Here is a 21,833-nt window from a genome sequence, read left to right as displayed (position 1 = left end):
TAACAGAAATAGACATAAATTGTGCCCTTGTGGACCTCATAGTCTCATGGGTAAGACAGAATTAAACAAAAAGTTACATATACAATTTACCATTAAGACAAACACTTCCATGCAGAACTACCAGGGTTTAGTGCTAATGTAAATGGTTCCATTGATTGCATTGTCAGATGCATGTTTTAGTTTAGTGTGGTGTTGTTTACATCATAACTATTTGAAATAGTTTTATATGCTCAATTTTTTAATTCAGAAAAATTGAAGAGAACAGATAAGGTGAACTTATGTTTTCCAGGCCAGGGGAAGGTTGGCAGTCAGGACATTTTGAAGGAGTATTTCTACAGTGCAAGGAAAAACCTGTGGTGAGATTCATTTAGTAATTATGCTTTTTGGAAATATAAACTGTTTATTTTTGTTCTTTCATGCAATAGGACTAATGGTTACAAGAATTAGAGCTCATAATAAATTCTTTTTGACTTATACTTCCAAAATTACTTAATAAAATAAAACTATTTATTTCTTTAAGCTGCTTGTGTTTTGTAACCATTTTCCTACATAGTAATTAAATACATGTTTCAAAAAGGCAAAGGTAGGATTTCTTTTGTTATTATACTTTATCATTAATGTATTATGTTGACTTTTTAGCAGTTTTTCCATTCATAAGTGAGTTCATGTGGGTTGTCCTTTATCATAAACTAGTGTAGTCATTTTACACTGAAAGCAATTATTTTTTGTTTACTTCCATTAACAATGCTTTTGCAGAAGATATTCCCAACAGAGGCCATACCTGCAGTGGCTCAAACCTAAACCTATGCAAACTTGAGCAAAATTAAAACTATCTAGAGTTTTTTGCTTATGGCTTTTATTGCTTTTTGTCTTTTCACCTTCTTTGCTCCTGTCCATCACCTCAAGCCTTGGGGAAGAGTGTTGGTCTCTGGGGCAATGTGGAGGTGTCTTCCTTTCCTGTACTGACAAGCTGAACAGACGCACCTTGTTGGTTCGACCCATCAGCAAGCAGGACCCTTTCAGTAATTGCTCTGGCTTCTTTCCTTCTGTAAGAAATCATTTTTAAATTATGCTACAGAACTCCCATTAACAAGAACCCAGAGACGGAATTGAACTATCCATAGAGTCAACTCTTGATTTTCATATTCCTCTGTATCATCCACTTTGTAAATGAACTATAATGAATTTTTAAATTATAGACTGGTTTTCCACTGTAGTCTAATTTGTTTCTGGGTTACTTGCGTATGCTATTTGTCACTCTGGTTTTGTGAACACAAACTAATTTTACCGTCAGCATAAGAAAATCAAAGTACGACGTTAAATATAACGTTTTTAAATTGTGCGTGTATTGAATGATCAAGAGTTGACCATACTGCTTTTGTCATTCCTTTTATGAATCTTACTTAGATTGCCTTTTTTTTTTTCTATTCCATTTCCTTCTAACAACTAATTCAAAGTATCTTATTTGGTGCCCTCTTGAATCTAGACAAGGCTGTACATCTGTCATTGAGTGGATACAAGATGAGCACTACTACTGTACAGCAGTGGCTTTTAGAAGTTTAGAGCTTTGTTTTTTCTAATGGTACAATATATCTGAACGCGTTATTAAGCTAATTCTTTTAAGTGACATTCTTAAAGTCAATAAAAATGCATGTAATTTTAAAATATCAAGGACATGTCACAACAGTAATAGCGATTCTCTTAATTTATTAAATCATTGCAAACATTATTAGATATTTTCTCAGCATGTGTGAACTATTATTTATCTATTCTTTTTTGTAGCTCAAAAGGAATTTGAGACATATATCTCTAGCATTATAAAAATTACCCAATTATTTTAAATAATTGTGTTCCTAGATTTAATGTTTATTATAGTATTTGCATAGCAAGTGCTAGTTTCTGATTTGATTTCTGAATTTTTTCTAGCCTTGTCTGGAAAAAGATGTCTCTAAATGTGGCTTTTATGTCAGTGGAAGTTCTGTTTAGACTTATTTTCTTCTCTTTGAATGTTCATTAGTGTCCATGGCAAACATTCTCAATTTTAACATTATTTGTGAAAAACCCCAAAATTATTATTGCTTTTAAAAATTTTTCTTCAGCAATTTTTCTACATTTTTTTGTTTTATTAACATTTCTTTTATTATCAGCTTTTTTCTAACTCTTTATTTTAAATAGTACAAAAGATTCTTTATTACCTCATAAAAAGTAATATTTATATTATCTAAACTCCAGCTGGTATTCATTCATTTCACTTCTTTCCCCTTATATTAAGGGAGTGAGGGATGAACAAACAAACTTTCTCTCATGGGAGTTTACCTTTCAGGAGTACCAACATTCAATATATTTAAAAATATTTTTTCCAAATCAAAACATTTATACATTGAAACCCCTTTTATACTACTTCCGGCATTCAAGTGTTACCATTAATGAAGATTTGAGTTGGGTTATTTAGATTAGTGATTGATTCCACTCCCTTCCCCAAAGTCCAGTTTGCGCACCTAGAGACAGACAGTGTTGCAGCAACGTGGTGATAAGACTGGGAGCACTTTTTCTTGCTTTACCATGTTTCCTTTTGTGTTGAGTGTAGAAAGCAAAGTGAAAGGGAAATCAGATGAGAGGCAGTGAGAAAGTTGGAAACAATAAAATACATTCTGAAGGCAGGATAATTATATGAAAAATGATTATATTGCACATCTATTTAATGCCTACTTTCCAAGTTTTTTTTTAACGGTCAGAAAGTTAACTTTTTAAAAAAGAACAAATACAAAGGTAAATTTTATCTTAGCTTTCTTCATTGTAAAGTTCAGATTAAAAACAAAATGAACAGTGATAGCTGAATGGCATACTTTTCTCTTCCCACCATGTCATTGGGCAATAGGCAATAACATACGAGGAAGAAAATGGAAGCAAAAGAGGTTTACTAGTAATGGGACAGTGTAGGCTCAGACCCCTTGCTGCTTTGCCACCTCTCACTTTTTGCCTGTTTATGTGACTATATTTCCTTCTTTTTTTTCCCTCAGTTCACTTCCTTTTTTTTTTTTAATTTTATTTTTTTTCCTTTTTCTCCCCAAAGCCCCCTGGTACATAGTTGTTTATTCTTCGTTGTGGGTCCTTCCAGTTGTGGCATGTGGGATGCTGCCTCAGCATGGCTTGATGAGCAGTGCCATGTCCGCGCCCAGGATTCGAACCAACGAAACACTGGGCCGCCTGCAGCGGCGCGGGCGAACTTAACCGCTCGGCCACGGGGCCAGCCCCAGTTCACTTCCTTTCTTAATATCATTCTTTGAACCCTAATAACTAAAAAACTTTATCAGGCCTTGGGAAGAGGGGTTGGGAATGTGGAGTATAACAACTTTAAGTTTGTGTTGAGTAATTTGCAAAATAGAATTTTATGCACATAAAATTGGTTCTGGAAAACTTTTTTCAAAAGCTATCCTTTTCATGTGTTGAGCAATAAAAAGTATGCATTTTAATTTAATACAAGTATACTGTCTTACCATAATTTGTTTATACTGTGCAATTGGGGTATGAGAGTTAATTAGACAAGTTTTGTCAGAAATATTGAAATTACAATGATACAGTTTTTAGTCTTAATCAAATGTTGTGTGTATATTAATCAAGCATTAAATCCAAGGAATGTGATTTTTAGGAGACTTGATAATTATGATAGCCACTGAAAATAGGAAAGTTCTGAAAGTCACGTTTTATTTTTATGTCATGTTACCGTTTCCAAGAAACATGCATTAAATAGTTCAGTTATCAAAGTATGGTATCAATGAGGCTCTTTTTATGGGCTTCACAAATGAAAATACGTAACATGGTTATTTCAATTTCACCTGCTTAAGCAACTCTCTGTGACCCATATTATGACAGCATATTGGTACTGTTAATGGAAAATTATGAAAAATGAAAAGATAAAATCTAACAATGATCTGTTCCTAATTCTGAATTTTGCAGAAAAGGTAGATCATAGAAACAGGCACAGAGAGGTTAATTACCTCTCTCAGGATCTAGAACTCAGGATTCCTGACTTACAGTTTAGTCATTCTAACAGTCTTAGAAGCTTTTGCCCCATCTGCAGAATTCATCAGTAATGTAGTCATTAAGAGGTGTAGATATAATAAAAGGTTATACTACCAACTGAAATCATTTCTGCTTTCAAATAGTTGTTTTTTTCTTTTTTTAATGAAATGTTTATTGTCATTTCCTTTTTCTGGAACAGACAACTGCAAAACTTCTAGATGGCGCTCATCAGCAGCATGGATTTCTCTCTTTGACATATACAAAAGCTGTAACAAAAAATGTCCGCCACAAGTTAATATCAAGAAATGAACGAAGAAGTTTTCATAAGTTATCTGAAGGTTTAATGGATGGTTCCCCTCATTTTCTTCATGAAATTCTTCTTTCAGCACAAGCTTTTGATATTGTCCTTTGTTTTCCTTTACTTAATGCCATTGCAAGTATATTTCAAGCAAAACTACCAAGGACCCAAAAGGAGAAAACAAAATCTCCTGGTCAGCCCATGAGGACCCATACACTGACTTCACGCAATTTACCCTTGATTTATATCAACACAAGCATAATCAGAATTTTTGTTCCAAAAACAGAAGAAATGCAGCCAAGTATTGAAGGTATTGTCTTCATAATTTTTTTGGTCTGATTTTAAGTAACTTTCTTCTAGAGATCTTAGTTTTCTTTCTTTCTCCTTTTTTTTTTTTTTTTTTACTATGATAGCTGGTTGTAGTTTCAGTTTCATGTGTTTTAGGAAGAGCAAATATGTTGTAGTCATTCTACAACTAAATCTTTAGTAGTTATGTCAGAATATTGGGTATGTTTCTGACTCAGTTACTAGAGTAAGAAATATGAGATTTTTTTCTTCAGGGTTTTTGCTAATAAACCTTATTCTTTCTGTCTTTTGTTTTATTAAACTCATATGTTGGGTTCTGTATACCTAAGGTAATTAAAAATTAGTTTAAAAAATTAGTCTATACATCAAGGCTCCTGTGGCTTCTTCCAGGCTTTTCAGTGTCCTCTGAAATTATTCTAGGTTTTAAAATGAGGCAAATTGATAATACCACTGCCTCCATCTACAAGAGTGACTTTTAAAATTTTACTTTTCCATATGCTATAAAAAAATGAAGAACTTTAAGAATTTTGAGGGGCCGGCCCGGTGGCACAGTGGTTAAGTTCACTCATTCCGCTTCTCGGCAGCCCGAGGCTCGCCGGTTTGGATCCTGGCTGCAGACATGGCACCACTTGGGACACCATGCTGTGGTAGGTGTCCCACATATAAAGTAGAGGAATATGGGCACGGATGTTAGCTCAGGGCCAGGCTTCCACAGCAAACAAGAGGAGGACTGGCAGTAGTTAGCTCAGGGCTAATCTTCCTCAAAAAATAAAAATAAAGCAGAGGCTTACTCTGTTAAAAAAAAAGAAAAGAAGAATTTTAAGTGAGGTTATAGCAGAGTAGTTAATGATATAGACTTTGGAGTTACGCAGACCTAAGTTCAAATCCCAGCTTTACCAGTTATGAACTGTGAAATCTTGAGCAAGTTAATCTAAGTTTTTATGTATAAATCGATAATAGTAGTAACTAACTTGGTAGTAGGCCTTACTGATAGCTTACTTTCAAGTGATGACTACCTGAAGACTATGTGCGTGGTGCCAGTCCCGTAGTAAGCTCTCAGCAAATGGAGGTCTTACCAGGAGAAGGTTGTGCCCTTTCTTTTCAAGTAGAATTTCTGGAAGTCTCACATTTCACTACTGCTTAACACCTCACTGGCCAAAACTTAGTAAGAGAGGCTGAGTAACAATGTTTACCTATGTGGTAGTGTACCCAGCTAATAAATTAGTGCCTGTGAATTTGAGAGAGAAGAGAGAATGGATATTTGAGGGATAGATGATTATGACTGACTCATGAAAACAGCATAACTTTTTTCTTTTAGTTATGATGTGGAGGAAGAAGACGTTGAATGGTCAGTGATGGTAAATAACAAAAGAAAAGCACCTGGTTCTATTCTCTTTCTTCTCAGTCTAGTCTGTCTCTTGTTCTGTCTCCCATAGACAGATGATCTTGATTAGGGAAGGTATTCTGTTTAATATTATCAATAATTAAGCTTTATTCAAAGTAATGGTTCTCTTTTTTAACATTTCTTTAAATAAGAAATTTTTGTAGAGTTTTGTGGTCCTTAGTTACCAAGATGTCTAGAGATAAATTCAGTGTGTTATACTTATGAATTCTCAATACAAACCAGTTCCTGTTCTTTTCATTCTAATTTTTGCTAGAGACTGTCATAAAATTGATTACTTTGAGATGCGAAATTAGTATTCTCTGCATATGCTATATTCTGACAGCACTGCACAGTTGTTTTCATCTGTTCAGATAGTTTGTGGAAACACATGAATGGTAGAGAATAAAGAGTTAGTCTTTATCGAGCAATTACAAGTGACATGAGAGACAAACCACTAACCAGAAAAGAGGCTACATGTTCATTGCAGAGCCAATGAACTTTATGCTTTTTCCTTATTATCCTTTATTATATAAATATCTAATATTTAGGTAATATGACATATTAAAGTTACATAGGGTAAAAAAAGAAACCTACATTTTTATGCAATATAGTTCTCTGTGAACCAGTTTGAGAGTCAACATTTTCTCATAACCATAAGAGAAGAGGAACAGACGCATAAGGTCACTGAGATTTTCAAACCATCTTTTTGATCTTCCAGCTGAGAATAGGGGGAAAACACTATGGAAACAGAAGCAGTTTGGCTTTATTATGGAAAGTTTTTTATGTTGGGAAAAGAATTAGGGTAGTACATCACATTTGAAAAGCATCATATTGTGTTATCTGTAACTTTTTCCATTAAAATTACAGATATTTTGTATCTAGAGAAAAATAAGAATAAACAAAAGCTTATGATATCTATATTTTAAAAATTTTGTTTTTTAACAAAGATATTTTCCATAAACATCTCTCTGGTTGGAATAAAAGCATTCATTTTCCTAACTAGCATGAGTTCCTGTAATTTCATTAAAATAAGATATGTTAGTAAGCTTTTGTGACTTCCTGAAAATTCCTTGTAGCATATATTTTATGTTCTCCATTCCATAATTTTCTAATTATTTTCATTTGATTGTAAATAATTGCTAAGGCCAAAATTTCATTAAAACATAAGAAACAAAGTGATATTGGAAGTGAGAGGTTAGGGTGAGGTGGAGGAAAATACAGGGAGAATGCTCTATGAAAAGACAGGGAAAGATCTTGCAGACAGATCAGAAAGTAAAGCAACATCTCTGATTGTGCTTTTGTAGTAATATGGAAGTGTTCAGGAATTACAAATGATCCTCAAATTATATGACTTAATTGTCTTTACACAGTAATTGTTTAACCCTAAGTTGAGTCCTTTTTTCTTTAATATCCCCTCTACTGTTTTAGTTTAAGGTTACACACCTTAAATTTCACACCATGAAATATCAATATTGGTCACAAATACAAGTAAAAAGAAAACAACAAATATATATGCTTCATCTCCCACTTATTAAGTTTTAAAGTTGGGTCTACAATATAAAGCAATATCAGTATGTTGCTTTCCCTACATGAGCCAGTCAGCTCTGACTTTTCAATAGGTATACAGTAGTGTTTATACTGGCAAATCTTCCTGAATCAGACATAGCTGTTCCTCAATGTAGGTATTTGATGTGCATTCAAAATTTGCTCATTTATACTACAATATTTTATCTATTTGATATGCAGAATACTTCTGATGTCTTTGACTAGTATTTTTTAGTAGAGGGGACATTTTTACAGTGAAGTATTCTTTCATTTTTTAAATTAATTAATTTATTTTATATTGGGGTGATATTGGTTTATAACATTATATAAATTTCAGGTGTACATCAATGTTTTGACTTTTGTGTAGGCTATATCATGTTCGCCACCAAAAGTCTAGTTACCATCCGCCCCTTTACCCCTTTCACCCTCCTCCCACCCTCTTCCCCTGCGGTAACCACCAGTCTGATCTCTGTATCTTTGTGTGTGTTTCTGTTGTTTTTTTATCTTCCAGATGAGTGAGATCATATTGTATTTGGCTTTCTCCATCTGACTTATTTTGCTTAGCATGATACCCTCAAGTTAAATCTGTGTTGTCCCAGATGGCAAGGTTTTATCTTTTTTTATAGCTGAGTAGTGTTCCATTGTGTATATACCACATCTTCTTTACCTATTCATCTATCAAGGGCACTTAGGTTGTTTCCAAGTCTTGGCTATTGTGGATAGTGATGCAATGAACATAGGAGTGTATATATTGTTTCAAATTAGTGTTTGTGTATTCTTCGGTTAAATACCCAGAAGTGAAACAGCTGGATCATATGGTAGTTCTATTTTTAATTTTTAGGAATCTCCATACTGTTTTCCATAGTGACTGCACTGATTTACATTCCCACCAGCAGTGTGTGAGAGTTCCCTTTTTTCTGCATTGTCTCCAACAAAAGACCCCAAATAACCAAAGCAATCTTAGAAAAAAGAAGGCGGCTAGTGGCATCACATTTCCTGATTTCAAAATAATACTGTAAAGCTGTAGTAATCAAAACAGCATGGCTACTGGCATAAAAACAGACATACAGAATAAAGCCCAGAAATAAACCCACACATTTATGGACAGCTAATCATCGACAAAGGAGCCAGGAACATACCATGGGAAAAGTCTCTTCAGTAAATGGTGCTGGGAAAACTCCTCTTTCATTTTAGTTAGATTTTCATTGCAGAACTCCTTTGAATGAAATTCTTGAGATTAGCCATATGTGTGAGAAAAACTTATGTGACTAACTTATTTTCACAATCCGTGTCAGTGTCGTAGCCCTTAGGTGGCATCACTAGAAGGATGTTATTTATGGTGTTAAATGTGTCCTTTAAGGCAGAATTTGCCTATAAAATGTACAATGTCTCAAACACTGAATTGAAAGTCTTTTTCCCCCATTATTTTTATTGTGGTAAAATATATATAACAAATATATATTTTTTTAACCATTTTTAAATGTACATTAATAGCAGAGACTACATTTACAATGTTGTGCAACCATCATCACTATCTATTTCTAAACGTTTCCATCATCCCAAACAGAAACTCCATACCCATTGAGCAATAACTCCCCCTAGTTCTTGGTAACCTCTAATCTACTTTCTGTCTTTATGAATTTGTCTTTTCTAGATATTTCATATAAGTGAGTCATACAATATTTGTCCCATTGTATGTGGTTTATTTCTCTTAGCGTAATGTTTTCAGGATCCATCCATGTTGTAGCACATATCAGAACTGCATTCCTTTTTATGGCTAAATAATATTCCATTGTATGGATGTACCACATTTTGTTTATCCATTCATCTGTCAGACATTTGGATTGTGTCTACCTTTGGATTGGCTATTATGAGTAATGCTGCTATGAACACTAGCATATAAGTGTCTATTCAAGCTCATTTTCAGTTCTTTTGGGTATATACTTAGGAGTAGTAGTGTTGGGTCATATGATAATTCTATGTGTAGAATTCTGTTTGTGAGGAACCATCAATCTGCTTGCAAGCCATTTTGCCTAGGGCAGGATTTGTGGTATTTTCTGAACAACACTAATGTGCAGGCATTATTCAATGAGAAGAGCAGTGGTACCACCTGTACCCTGAGTACCTGAGCACCTCTGTAATGAGGTCAGAGGTTCATTGGTTAACTCTAGTTTTATTTGTCTATCATACTCAGCAGTGGCTTATTGAAACAGGTTCCGTGCTTCATTGATTTGTGTACATGTCAGCAGGAGTAAGAATCTGGCTATTGGAGAAAAGGGAAAGAAAAAAACCACTTTATTTCTTCTGTGTGTGTGTGTGTGTTGGTTTGTTTGTTTATTGTTTTTGGCTTATTGTATTATACACAAAGCACATAGTTTTGTTGATGTTGTTTTAAACTTCCCATTTGGCTGCTATAACTAGGTAGATCCCCAATTGATTATAATTGCAAAAATATTTCCGGCCATTTGCTATCTTTTTTTTTTTCTTTTGCTGAGGAAGTTTAGCCCTGAGCTAACATCCATTGCCAATCTTCCTCTTTTTTTTTTTTTTTTTGCTTGAGGAAGATTAGCCCTGAGCTAACATCTGTGCCAGTCTTCCTTCAGTTTATATGTGGTTCGCTGCCACAGCATTGCTGACAAGTGGTGTAGGTCCAAGCCGGGGATCTGAACCCATGAACCTGGGCTGCCAAAGTGAAGTGCACCAAACTTAACCACTATGCCATGGGGCCAGCCCCTTGCTATCTTATTTTTAAAGCTGTTTTTCCCCCCTTTTTTGGTGGTGGTTGTGATGGGATTTTTAAGGTATAATTCCAAAATTCAATTGCCTGAGTACTTCCTAAGTAGATCACCTTGAATGCAAGCATATGGGATGGGGAGATATTGTTATAGCCATCTGTGGAAAATACAGTTTGCCACATTTCTATTAATTTTAATCCTTTGCTTATATGAACACTTTTTGCCATAAACCCCTTTTTAGTCGTATTTCTCCTGACTTGGGTGATTATATGTATAGAATAAATTCCTGGCATAAGGACTGCTAGATCAAAGGTCATGTAGCTTTCAAATATTAGGGGATGTCTAATTGCACTTTTAAATGGCTGCACCAGTTTATACTGATTCCTCACTCTCATCCTAACAGAAGTTTATCAAACTTTTTGGTCTTTTGTCTGTCTCATAATGAAAAGTGCACTCTTTTTAAGGAGCTGCTCGTCTTTTTCTTATCAATTAATAAGAGCTCTTTGGGTATTAAGCCTTTTGTCTTACCTACATTGTGTTGCATACATCTTTTCATTTTGTTTTTTTGCCCTCTGCCTGTGTGTGTCAGTCAGTCTATGTCTATTTTTATATCTACATGTATATATCTTTACTTATACCTATACTTTGATATCTATATGTCTATCTGAGATGTTATGAATTGCCAGAATGTGTGCTTGTCCATAAAATACAAAGATGCATGCTAAAAATTCAAAAGTTTTGGCACATTATATTGTGTTAGATTTTTTTTTCTTTTTTTTTCAAGATTTTATTTTTTCCTTTTTCTCCCCAAAGCCCTACGGTACATAGTTGTATATTCTTTGTTGTGGGTCCCTCTAGTTGTAGCATGTGGGACGCCACCCCAGCGTGGCCTAATGAGCAGTGCCATGTCCGCGCCCAGGGTTTGAACCAACGAAACCCTGGGCCGCTTGCAGCAGAGCGCGCGAACTTAACCACTCGGCCACGGGGCCAGCCCCTATTGTGTTAGATTTTTTTAACACTTGATCTTTGATTATTGCTACTCTTAATTGAAATGATCATAATTCACCTATGAAAAATTATTTTTGGCAGTAAAATTCATATAACATAAAATTCACCATTTTAACCATTTCAACGTATAGACAAATTTTTAAATGTATATTTTATATAGAAGATTAAATGTTGCCATTTAATACATTTTAAAATATATAATATGATTAAATAAGAAAAACATAATTGAAGGAGCAATTCCATTAGAAATAAATATGATTACTTAAATGACTCCAGTAAGATTTAGTAAGAGTCAAAACCATAGTATTCATTTTACTCCAGTAAGACTGTACAAAGTTTACTTGAGTGATATTTTTATCAGATTAAACTGAAAATATATTTTTAAGTTGTCTTAATGAGTATGATAGCATGGCTAAATGTTGCTATGTCTTACTTCTCAGAATAAACTGTATTATAAAATAACTCCAAACAATTTGTGCCTGTAGGTCAGAGATGATTGGAAAACTAGATGCAACTGTATTTCCCATCAATATATCTAACAGTCATTAGATTACACATTTATGAACCTTCTTCCTGTCTTCAACTGCAAATATGGCAACAAATAATAAAACCTTTTGTTAATAGCTTTATGTAGGACTGTGTCTACAGTTACAGCTTTGTGAAAGTAGAAGATTGCACAGTGGCAAGTTCAAATAACCTGAGACTTTAGATATTTTACTATATTGAGTTATTATTGAGAATCTTAAAGGAAAGGAAAGTTGAAGTCTCCAAAACACTTTTATTTCATGTTGGATTTAAGAAAACTTTGTTATAAGCAACAATCTTACATTATCTGACAATTATTGCATGAAAATTCTGTTCTTTATTTAAGTTTTTGGTTACTTATATAAGCTTATAATTTCAAAGTTGCTTATAGTCTTTTCATTTTCAATACAGCACCCTCTTGCCCTCCCCCAAAAATAAAATCGTTCAGACTTATATTTCATGTTACATTAAATGTAAAAGTTTTTAATAGTTCTTGTGTAAAATTTAGTTAATAACGATAAGAAAAATATATTTGACATTCTAATATTTTATTTAAAGAAGTGTCCTGAAAGTCTGGTTTTCAACTTGAATATTGTTTGCGTTATGTGCAATTATTATCAAGATTCTGAATCTACAGGTGTTTTACTTCTAGCTTAAGCTATTTATTTCAGAATAGAGGACTGTTTTTTAGATTTGCTTCTAGAATGAGTAGTTCCTCGTGAGGCTTAATTTTTTTAAATACAGTTAAAGCAAAGAAGGAAGGCATTCATTTTCGTGTTGAAAATGCTTCTTAGAGGGAACATTTCCTCATATGGTCCAACTATTAAATGCAGGTGAAATAAACCAAAAAAGGAAGCTTGTTTTTTTCCAACCATAAAGTAACTGAAGAAATGACTCAAGGCACTTTCTTGTATAAATACATATTTTTATTACTTTTTCTTATATCTCAAAGATACGTTTTGATAAGCTGAATACTTTCTATAATAAAATTGATTATTTTAATTTAGTTTGTAAATGATCTACATTAAGTGATTTTTTTAAAATTATAACTTCGTAGTCAGTGTAATCTAGTGAGAACATTTTTGGCTCTAGCAGAAACAGAATTCTGTTCTTGGATCTGGCTTTGTATGTAACACCAAGTATGTCATTTTTCTTCCATATGTACCTCATTTACTGTAGTGTTTCTATTATATTTCAGACTTTCATATGGTGGGTAGTATCTGTAGCCTGGAAGGACACTTAGCAAGTACACTAATTGCACTTTTGTGGTATGGTCTATTCTCCAGGCTTACTATTTATTGATTTAATTGATGCCTGCTGCTTAATCAGAGGTTTTACCCACATGGAACTATTTGATAAGCTTGGCATAAAATGCAAGATCTGTGAAATGTAAACAATGTTCATAGTATAAGGACCTATAATCAAGCCAGACCTCTAGTCATTTGAAAATAGTGCAGCTGCATAAGAAGTAGTTTTCTATTTGATCTTTTTTTGCTGTGGACATTTAAAAGTACTGTCTTTATTGTGGCATCCACATGCTAATATTTACTATGATAGCTCATCTCTTTTTCCCCCTTTTGCTGTCCTTCCTCCCCCAGCCCCCTGCCCTTTTCCACTCCCTTTATGTACGTCTTACTCTGGTTCCTTCTTTTCCTCACTGAATATCTTTCTTTTTGCTTTTTCTGATTTTGTTAATTCTGACTTTCTTTTTTAGACTAATCTAAGTCAGACCATACTGAGTGTACTGCTGAAGCAGCTGGAAATAATCTCTTAGCTTTTGCATTCTTTGGGCACCACAGTTTGGGAAATATGGATTGTGTGCCTTTGTAGGCATGTTCTGTTCAGGATATTCCTGAGGTCTTGCAGCCAGTCCTTTTCTGTTCCATTTGTGGCAGATAATAGTTCCTTGAGAGAAATTATGAGTTTTAGTATATGTTTTCTTTAAAATCCCAAAAGTTGTACATTGTTTACAATTTTTAAACAATTTTAAACAGCTACTACCGTAGAATCATCTATTGTAGGAGAGAGAGTAAAATTTAATATATATTAATGGAGCTATCAAGAACCCCAGTCCATTCTAAACAGTCCTTAGAAAAGACATTGAATTAGCCAGTGACTTATAGAAAAATTATTGAACTTTATAAGATGAGCGTTATGGTAAAATATTGTTTTATTTAGTACAGAGAATTAGAATTGATTGATGTAACTTTTTACCTTCTATTCTTTTCTGAGATTGCTTACCTTAGTTTTAGATTGCATTAGGAGGTAGAACTTTTACACAGGTGTGAAATTAGTATTTCTCAAGCAATTTCATGGTAGAAATTATTAAATTATTGTAGGCATTATATTTGTTTTGGATTTTCTGACAAGTTACAGCTTATACTCCTATCCTGTGTGTGTGTGTGTGTGTGTGTGTTGTATTTAGTTATTATTAATCCTGTAAATTTAAGTGGCTTTGAGAATTTGTTGCTGACTTTGTGGTATCCTTTAATATGTATATATAGGCAGCAGTGCAGTGTTAAAAACTCAGGGCTGAAAATCACTTGAGAGAAAGATGCAGCAGTAAAGCATTATGAAATTAGATAAACATACCACTTCAGTACTACTTACATATGTTTAATATTAGATATTTTAATGTTCGGGTGGAGTTATTTTTATTGCCATTTTAATTGTGTATAAGAAAAAACTACTTAATGGGATATAAAGGAAATAGTTAAGAAAATCATCAAATATATTTATTTTAAACAATTTTTTCCTTCTCCCCATTTATTAGTCTTATCTTTATGTCTTTACCGCATTACTCAAAGATCTCCTTGTGCATGAAGTTACACACAGATCCACTGTATACCTCATAAATCTATTTCTTTTGTTACAGTTAATCAGGCAGCAAAAGAAGACACCATGGTTTTGAAGATTGGCTCTGTTGCTATGGCTCCCCAGGCTGACAATCCCCTCGGCAGATCTGTCCTCAGGAAAGATATTTACCAGTAAGTTTATTTTCTTAAGCTCAATCTTGCAACAATTTCATCCTGCAAAGAAGTACACTGATCAATAAAACTTGCTTAATGTGGCCTGTAGAAATAGTTTTCATTCGGAATCTTTTGATATTTAAAACCAGGTTTTTCTGATTTTCTTCAGTTGTGGGTTTTTAAATTCATTCAGACAAATCAAGTATTTCTGTGAAGTGTTGATGAATAACAGAATGTAAGTAACAAGTCACCATAAAACTGAAGAAGCACAGTTTGGAAAATTTTAGCAGACTTTAAATTTGACCAAATCTCTAATCACGTAAGAAAATGAGGTTCTCTCTAGCACTACCATATCCTACTATATTCGTGTTCTAGCAAATTGAAGCATTTTCTTAATTTAACTATAAGCTGTTATTTGAAATGTAGAACTGTGCATGTCATGTGGATCAAAGCTGTAAAGAAAAGCAAAACTTCTAAGTAGAAATTTCACAGTAAACACTTTCTGTGAAAATGCCACGCTCTGGATTTTGTCACCAAGTATTTGCAAACCACACCAAGCATACATGGACAACTGGACTGGTGAACATATGTAATGAACATGATAAAAATAATATATCATTCATACTGAAGTTGGCACTGCTGCCAGACAAAAAAGTACAGTTGCAAATAAACCAAGTGAGAAAAGTCGCAAAAATACAGATGAACAAGTGTCTTATTCTTTGTGCTAGTCTGTTTTTCAGATGTCGTAGGCTCACTCTTTTAAAAAATAAATTCCTACTGTTCTCTAATAGATGTTACTGCTAGGAAGAGATTATGATTTTTTTTAATGCATTTACCACCTAGAGGGTGACAGCTATTTTTACTTTAAGTGGACCTGGGGATTTTATTTTTTCAAATTTTTCTGATATTTGAGTTTATATTTTTTCCTGTGAATTATATATCATACTCTTTCTTATATTAATTTTTTTGGTAGCTTATAGTATTTATCCCTTAAATAAGTTTTTATTTTGCTAGCTTATGTAAAATCTTAGATTGCAGAAGTGTAGGAGGCTTTAGGAATTATGTAATCCAACTTCCTTATTTTTAGATTAGGAAACTGAAGATCTAAAAGAGTAGTTGTCTCTAATCAAATAAAGATAGAGCCAGAATTCAGATCTTCTGATTCCCTCAGTATCCAGGGAAAAGATTACAGTAGAATCCTTTCTGGATGAAAATAATTTAATTTTCTATCATTTGGAAATTCTTTCAGGTATATTTATCTTTTCTTTTCACTTCAGAAATAGTGGTCCTCAAAGAGGGTGCTCTTTCACTTTTGGTGAAAGAAATATGTTTCATATTAAAAAAGCCTATCACCATCAATAAAGTGAACCACTGAGACTTCTTTTCCTCCTCTGTCCTTTCCACTCTCTGCCTCTTCAGCAGTCATTTGTGGAGTTGTGGCTCTCATATTCCTGCTGGCATTGCTTCCTTCCCTGCTCCCTTCCTGAACTTTTTTTCTCAGTCTCTCTTCTTATTTACTTTCCCTGTTTTCTTTGTAACTAGTTTTTCCTTCCCTTTCTGTGTCTTCTTTCATTCTTTACCTATTTTCTATGTTTTTCTTTACTTTTTACCTTCTTTCCCTATTTTATTTCCTTCTCTAACTACTTTGTTTGATTTATTTTATAGAATATAGAAATATAATGCCAAAAAGTAAATTAAGTGTAAAGAAAAGCATGTATTTTGTCTATAGATCTTCAGTGTCTCACATCCTGCCTTACACAAAACACATAAAAATATGAACACAAAAAGTATATAAGAAGTACTGTGTGTTTATAGAATAAATGTCTTGTCTTTTTTTTTTTTTTTCAAGGTTTTTATTTTTTTCCTTTTTCTCCCCAAAGCACCCTGGTACGTAGTTGTATATTCTTCGTTGTTGGTCCTTCCATTTGTGGCATGTGGGACGCCACCTCAGCGTGGCCCAACGAGCAGTGCCATGTCCACGCCCAGGATTCGAACCAATGAAACACTGGGCTGCCTGCAGCGGAGCGCGTGAACTTAACCACTCGGCCACGGGGCCAGCCTTTTCTTTTTTTAACTGACAACACCAAGGCACACAGAATTTTTACATGTTTTGCCAAAAGCATATACTTAACTAATGGCAGAGCATTTCCAAATCTGTTTCTTATTAATTCCTTTCAGAGTTCTTTTTAAATTCATTTTTCTAATTTCCCCCTGGTTATGCAGTTTAGTCATTTCACTGTCCTGCTCCCTTTCCATGTTTTGTTTTGTTGGGTTTTTTTTGAGGAAGATTAGCCCTGAGCTACTATCTATGCCCATCTTCCTCTACTTTTTATATGTGGGATGCCTGCTCAGCATGGCCTGATAAGCAGTGTGTGGATCTGCACCCGGGATCTGAACTGGTGAACCCCCAGCCACCAAAGCAGAGCGCACGAACTTAACTGCTGTGCCACCAGGTCGGCCCCCCTTTCCATATGTTTTACTTCCTCTTTCTTTTAGTCTGCTCTTTGTGTTTCTTCTCTGTTGGTTTTTCTAGCTTCTTCTACCTTCTTCTTCTGATAAGTGGCATTCATAAAAAACCCACAGCTAACATAGTTGATGGTGAAAGACTGGATGGTTTTCCCCTATGAGCAGGAACAAAACAAGGATATCTGCTCTCACCACTTCTATTCAGCAGTATACTGGAGGTTCTAGCCAGGGTAGTTAGGCTAGAAAAGAAAATAAACAACAACCAGATTGTAAAGAAGAAATAAAACTGTCTTTTTGCAGATGACATGATCTTGTATATAGACAATCATAAGAAATTCGCTGAAAAGTTATTGGGCAAATAGACAAGTTCAACAAGGTTGCAGGATACAAAATCACTATTTAAAAATCAGTTCACAATAACAATGAGCCATGAACAATCTAAAAGTGAAATTAAGAAAACAATTCCATTTATAATAGCATCAAAAAGAATTAAATACTATGAATGAATTCACCAAAAGAAGTATAAAACTTACACTCTGAAAACTGCAAAACATTGGTGAAAGAAATTGAAGAAGATCTAAATACATAGAATCATACCCTAAGTACATGTATCAAAAGACTTAGTATTGTTAGTTGGCAGTGCTTCTCGAAATGATCTACAGAGTCAACAGAATCTCCGTCAAAATTCCAGCCTAGCTTCTTTGCAGAAATTGGCAAACTTATCCTAAAATTCATATGGAAATTCAAGGGATCCAGAATACCAAAATAATCTTGAAAAAGAAGAACAACGTTGGAGGACTTATACTTCCTGATTTCAAAACTTATGGCAGAATAATAGTAATCAAGAGAGTGGAGTACTGGCATAAAGATAGGCATATAGATCAAAGGATAGAATTGAGAATTCAGAAATAAACCATCACATTTATTATCAATTGGTTTTTGATAAAGGAGCCAAGATAATTCCTTGGTAAAAAGTAATCTTTTCAACAGATGCTTGTCAGACTACTTGATATGCACATGAAGCTGGACCCTTACCTGACACCATACACAAAAAGTAACTCAAAATGGATCAGAGACCTAAATATGAAAGCCAAAATTCTGAAACTTATAGCAGAAAACATAGGAGTAAATCTTTGTGACCTTGAATTAGGTAATGGTTTCTTAAAAATGACACTAAAAGCACAGGAGACAAAAGAAAAATAGATAAATTGGATTTTATCAAAATTATAAACTTTTGTGTTGCAAAGGACTCTATCAAGAAAGTGACAATCTACAGGATGTGAGAAAATATTTACAAATCACAAATCTGATAAGAGACTTGTATCCAGAATATGTTAAGAATACTTACAACTCAATAATAGGACAACTGGGCAAAGAATTTGAATAGATATGTATCCAAAGAAAATATAAACATGGCCAGTAAGTGTGTGTAAAGATGTTCAACCCAATTAGTCATTAGGGAAATGCAAGGCAAAACTACACCTGCTAGAATGGCTATAATCAAAAAGACAACAGATGTGGAGAAATTGGAACCTCATACATTTCTAGTGGGAATGTAAAATGGTGCAGATGATATGGAAAACTGTTTGGCAATTCCTCATAGAGTTACTATATGATGCAGCAATTCTATTCTTAGGTATGTTCCCAAGGAGAATTGAAAACATATGTCCACATAAAAGCACGTACACCAATGTTTATAGCAGTGCTATTCATAATAGCCAAGAAGTGACAACTGCTCAAAGGTTCATCAGGTGGTAAATGGCTAAACAAAATGTGGTGTACCCAATACAATAGAATATTATTCTGCCATAGAAAGGAATCAAATATACATGGATCAACCTTGGAAACATGCAAAATGAAAGAAGCCAGACATAAAAAGCAGCATATTATATGATTCCATTTATATGAAATGTTCATAATGGACAAACCTATAGAGATAGAAAGTAGAGCAGTGGTTGCTAGGAAAGGAAAGAAGAATGACTACTAATGACATAGGATTTCTTTTGGGGGAGATAAAAATGTTCTGCAATTAGATAGTAGTGATGTACAATGAGATGTACAGTGAGTAATTATACAATGAATGATATATAGTGAGTACAATGAGAATATACCAAAAAACACTGAATTGTATACCTCAAAAGGGTAAATTTTATGAGATGTCACTTAGATCTCAATAAAGCTGATTTAAAAAAAAAAAAAATCAAAGGTTGGTGTCACAAAGAGGTCCAGAGGAGTTAAATTCCAGAGAGAGAAATACCCTTCCTAGGTGAGTGGAGACTGGGTGCTCTTTCAACTCTGGATATTTGCTTTGTCTGGCTATAAGCAGAGGGATTTTGTTGTGGGAAGGAGAAATCAAGAGACATTTTATCAGTCATGTGGTGAGTGACATATTGAGAGTAATGAGTGACATATTTGAATCTGGAAGAGCGTCAAGCATACAGTCAGTTCTCCATAGTGCTTTTTCTGAGTGTTGGGTGAGGAGAGGAAGTTAAGCTGACAAGAAGAAATTGAGTTTCTCAAAGTTTCACATTCCTTAAAAGATAAAGCCATGCTAGAGATGCACTGTTCAATACCGTAGCCGCTCCCTACTTGTAACTGTTGTGCTTTTGAAATGTGGCTAGTCCAAACTGAGATGTTCTATAAGTATAAAGTATACACAGGATTTTGATGAACTGGGAAGAAAACAAGGTAAAATATCTCTTTAATAATCTTTATATCAATTATACATTGCAATGACAATATTTTAGATAAATTCAATTAAATATGTTATTACGACCATTTTCCACTGTTTTTTAAACCTTTTTTCAATGTAACTACTAGCAAATTTTAATTTACATAGGTGGCTCACATTTGTGATTGGTGTTATATTTCTGTTGAACAAAGAAGCCCGCAACAAACACGTCAAGTTTCATTCTTGAGACATTTGAAACCGAAGGTGAATTGAGTTTTAACGAAAGTTGCAAATCCCAGCCTAGCTCAATTTCTAACTAGATTGAAATGATGCACCCCTTACCCGTTCTGCCTGGCAGGAAAAGGTGTGCCTTCTCTGGGGGAAAATAACATTCTATTTTCTTAGTCTTTTTATACATGATGTTTGATATATAATAAAATATTATAAGGTATCAAAGAAGCAGGAAAATTTGACCCATTATCAGGAGAAAATTTAGCTAGTAGAAAAAGATTCACAGATGACTGAGAGGTTGGAATTAGTAGACAGGAATTTGAAATAACTGTTATTAATATTTTAAAGAAAAATGTTAAAAGATGGAGGATTTCATAAAAATGGGCTCTATTTAAAATAAACTCTAAATCTGAATAATACAATATCTCAAATTAAGGACTCATTGGATAGCCATAATAGCAGATGGACAAAGCAGAAGATGGAATTACTGAGCTTAGACATAGCTGAAGAGTAATTACCCAAACTGAAGCACAGAGAGGGGAAAAAAAGAGTAGAAAAGAAAGAAAGGAACAAGGAGGAGAACAAACATAAAAATATGTGGGGCACTGTCAAATGGTCTAACATATGTGTAATGAGAATTCAAGGAGTAGAAGAAGGATAGAGTGGAACAAAAGGAATCGTTAAAGAGATAGCCCTTGAGACTTTTCTAAAATTAACCATAGCCATTAACTGGCAGACTCAGGAAGCTCAGTATCCTGTTCTCAATCCAAGCAAAATAAGTGCAAAGAAAACTACATCTAAACACAAGGTGGTCAAATTATTGAAAATCAAAGATAAAGAGACTCCTCCCTGATGGGCTGATGGGGGATGCTAAGCAAACAGAGAATGCAAAAATATCTGCCTCCACCAACACAGGTTTTAAGGCTAAGACAGTACTCAGAAAAGAAGAGAATCTTTTATCCTTAATAAAGTTTGACATTTTGATTTAAAAAAATTGCATTACGGGCTGGCCCCATGGCCTAGTGGTTAAATTTGGCACACTCTGTTTCAGCAGCCAGGGTTTGCTGGTTTGGATCCCTGGCTCAGACCTACACCACTTGTCAGCCATGTTGTGGCAGCAACCCACATACAAAATAGAGGAAGACTGGTACAGATGTTAGCTCAGGGTTATTCTTCCTCAAGCAAAAAAAGGGGAAGATTGGCAACAGATGTTAGCTCAGGAGTAATCTTACTCAGCAAAAAAAAATTAAGAGAAAAATCTTAAATACAGCCAGTAAAAAAAGACATATTACCTTTGAAGGAACAATAGTAAGACTAAAATAACTGAAGATCTTAAATTTTGACTGTGAGAAAACTCCTAGGGGACCTGGGACCATTCTTCAAATACTTGGCCTATCATGTGTCATAGGGAATAGCTTCATTCCTTCTGAAGCTAACAGTAGCTTATTAAACCATTAAATTAATGGATATTACATTGACACTAATTGGAGCTCCATAGAATGAAGATCTGTCAAATTATAAAAGTCTAATAATAAAAGAGGCTATTGGTTCATTATTCATTGTTGAACAAATGTTTATTGAGAAGCTGCTGGTCACCAGGTACTATTCTAGGTGTTGAGTGTACATCAGTGAACAAGACAAAAATCCTTGCTGTCATGGAACTTTTTGCTTT

General features: G+C 34.1%; 1 protein-coding gene across 6 annotated transcripts in view; it reads left to right on the top strand.

Moving 5' to 3' along the window:
- The window catches only part of VPS13B (vacuolar protein sorting 13 homolog B), a 784,298-nt gene that overhangs the window by 444,759 nt on the left and 317,706 nt on the right, over positions 1-21,833 (top strand). For 5 of the 6 annotated variants that reach the window (XM_046642610.1, XM_046642612.1, XM_046642609.1 and 2 more), the window contains 3 exons: positions 907-1,048; positions 4,223-4,631; positions 14,700-14,811. In XM_046642610.1, the coding sequence (XP_046498566.1) occupies positions 907-1,048; positions 4,223-4,631; positions 14,700-14,811 (663 nt within the window). Of the gene's footprint in view, positions 1-289; positions 357-906; positions 1,049-4,222; positions 4,632-14,699; positions 14,812-21,833 lie in introns of all 6 variants that reach the window. The other variant, XM_046642613.1, reaches the window with a different exon arrangement.

Source organism: Equus quagga, chromosome 16 (genome assembly GCF_021613505.1).
Source record: "Equus quagga isolate Etosha38 chromosome 16, UCLA_HA_Equagga_1.0, whole genome shotgun sequence".
Taxonomy (NCBI): domain Eukaryota; kingdom Metazoa; phylum Chordata; class Mammalia; order Perissodactyla; family Equidae; genus Equus; species Equus quagga.
The sequence above is the reverse complement of the archived record's forward strand: the minus strand, read 5'-3'. Positions and strand labels throughout refer to the sequence as shown.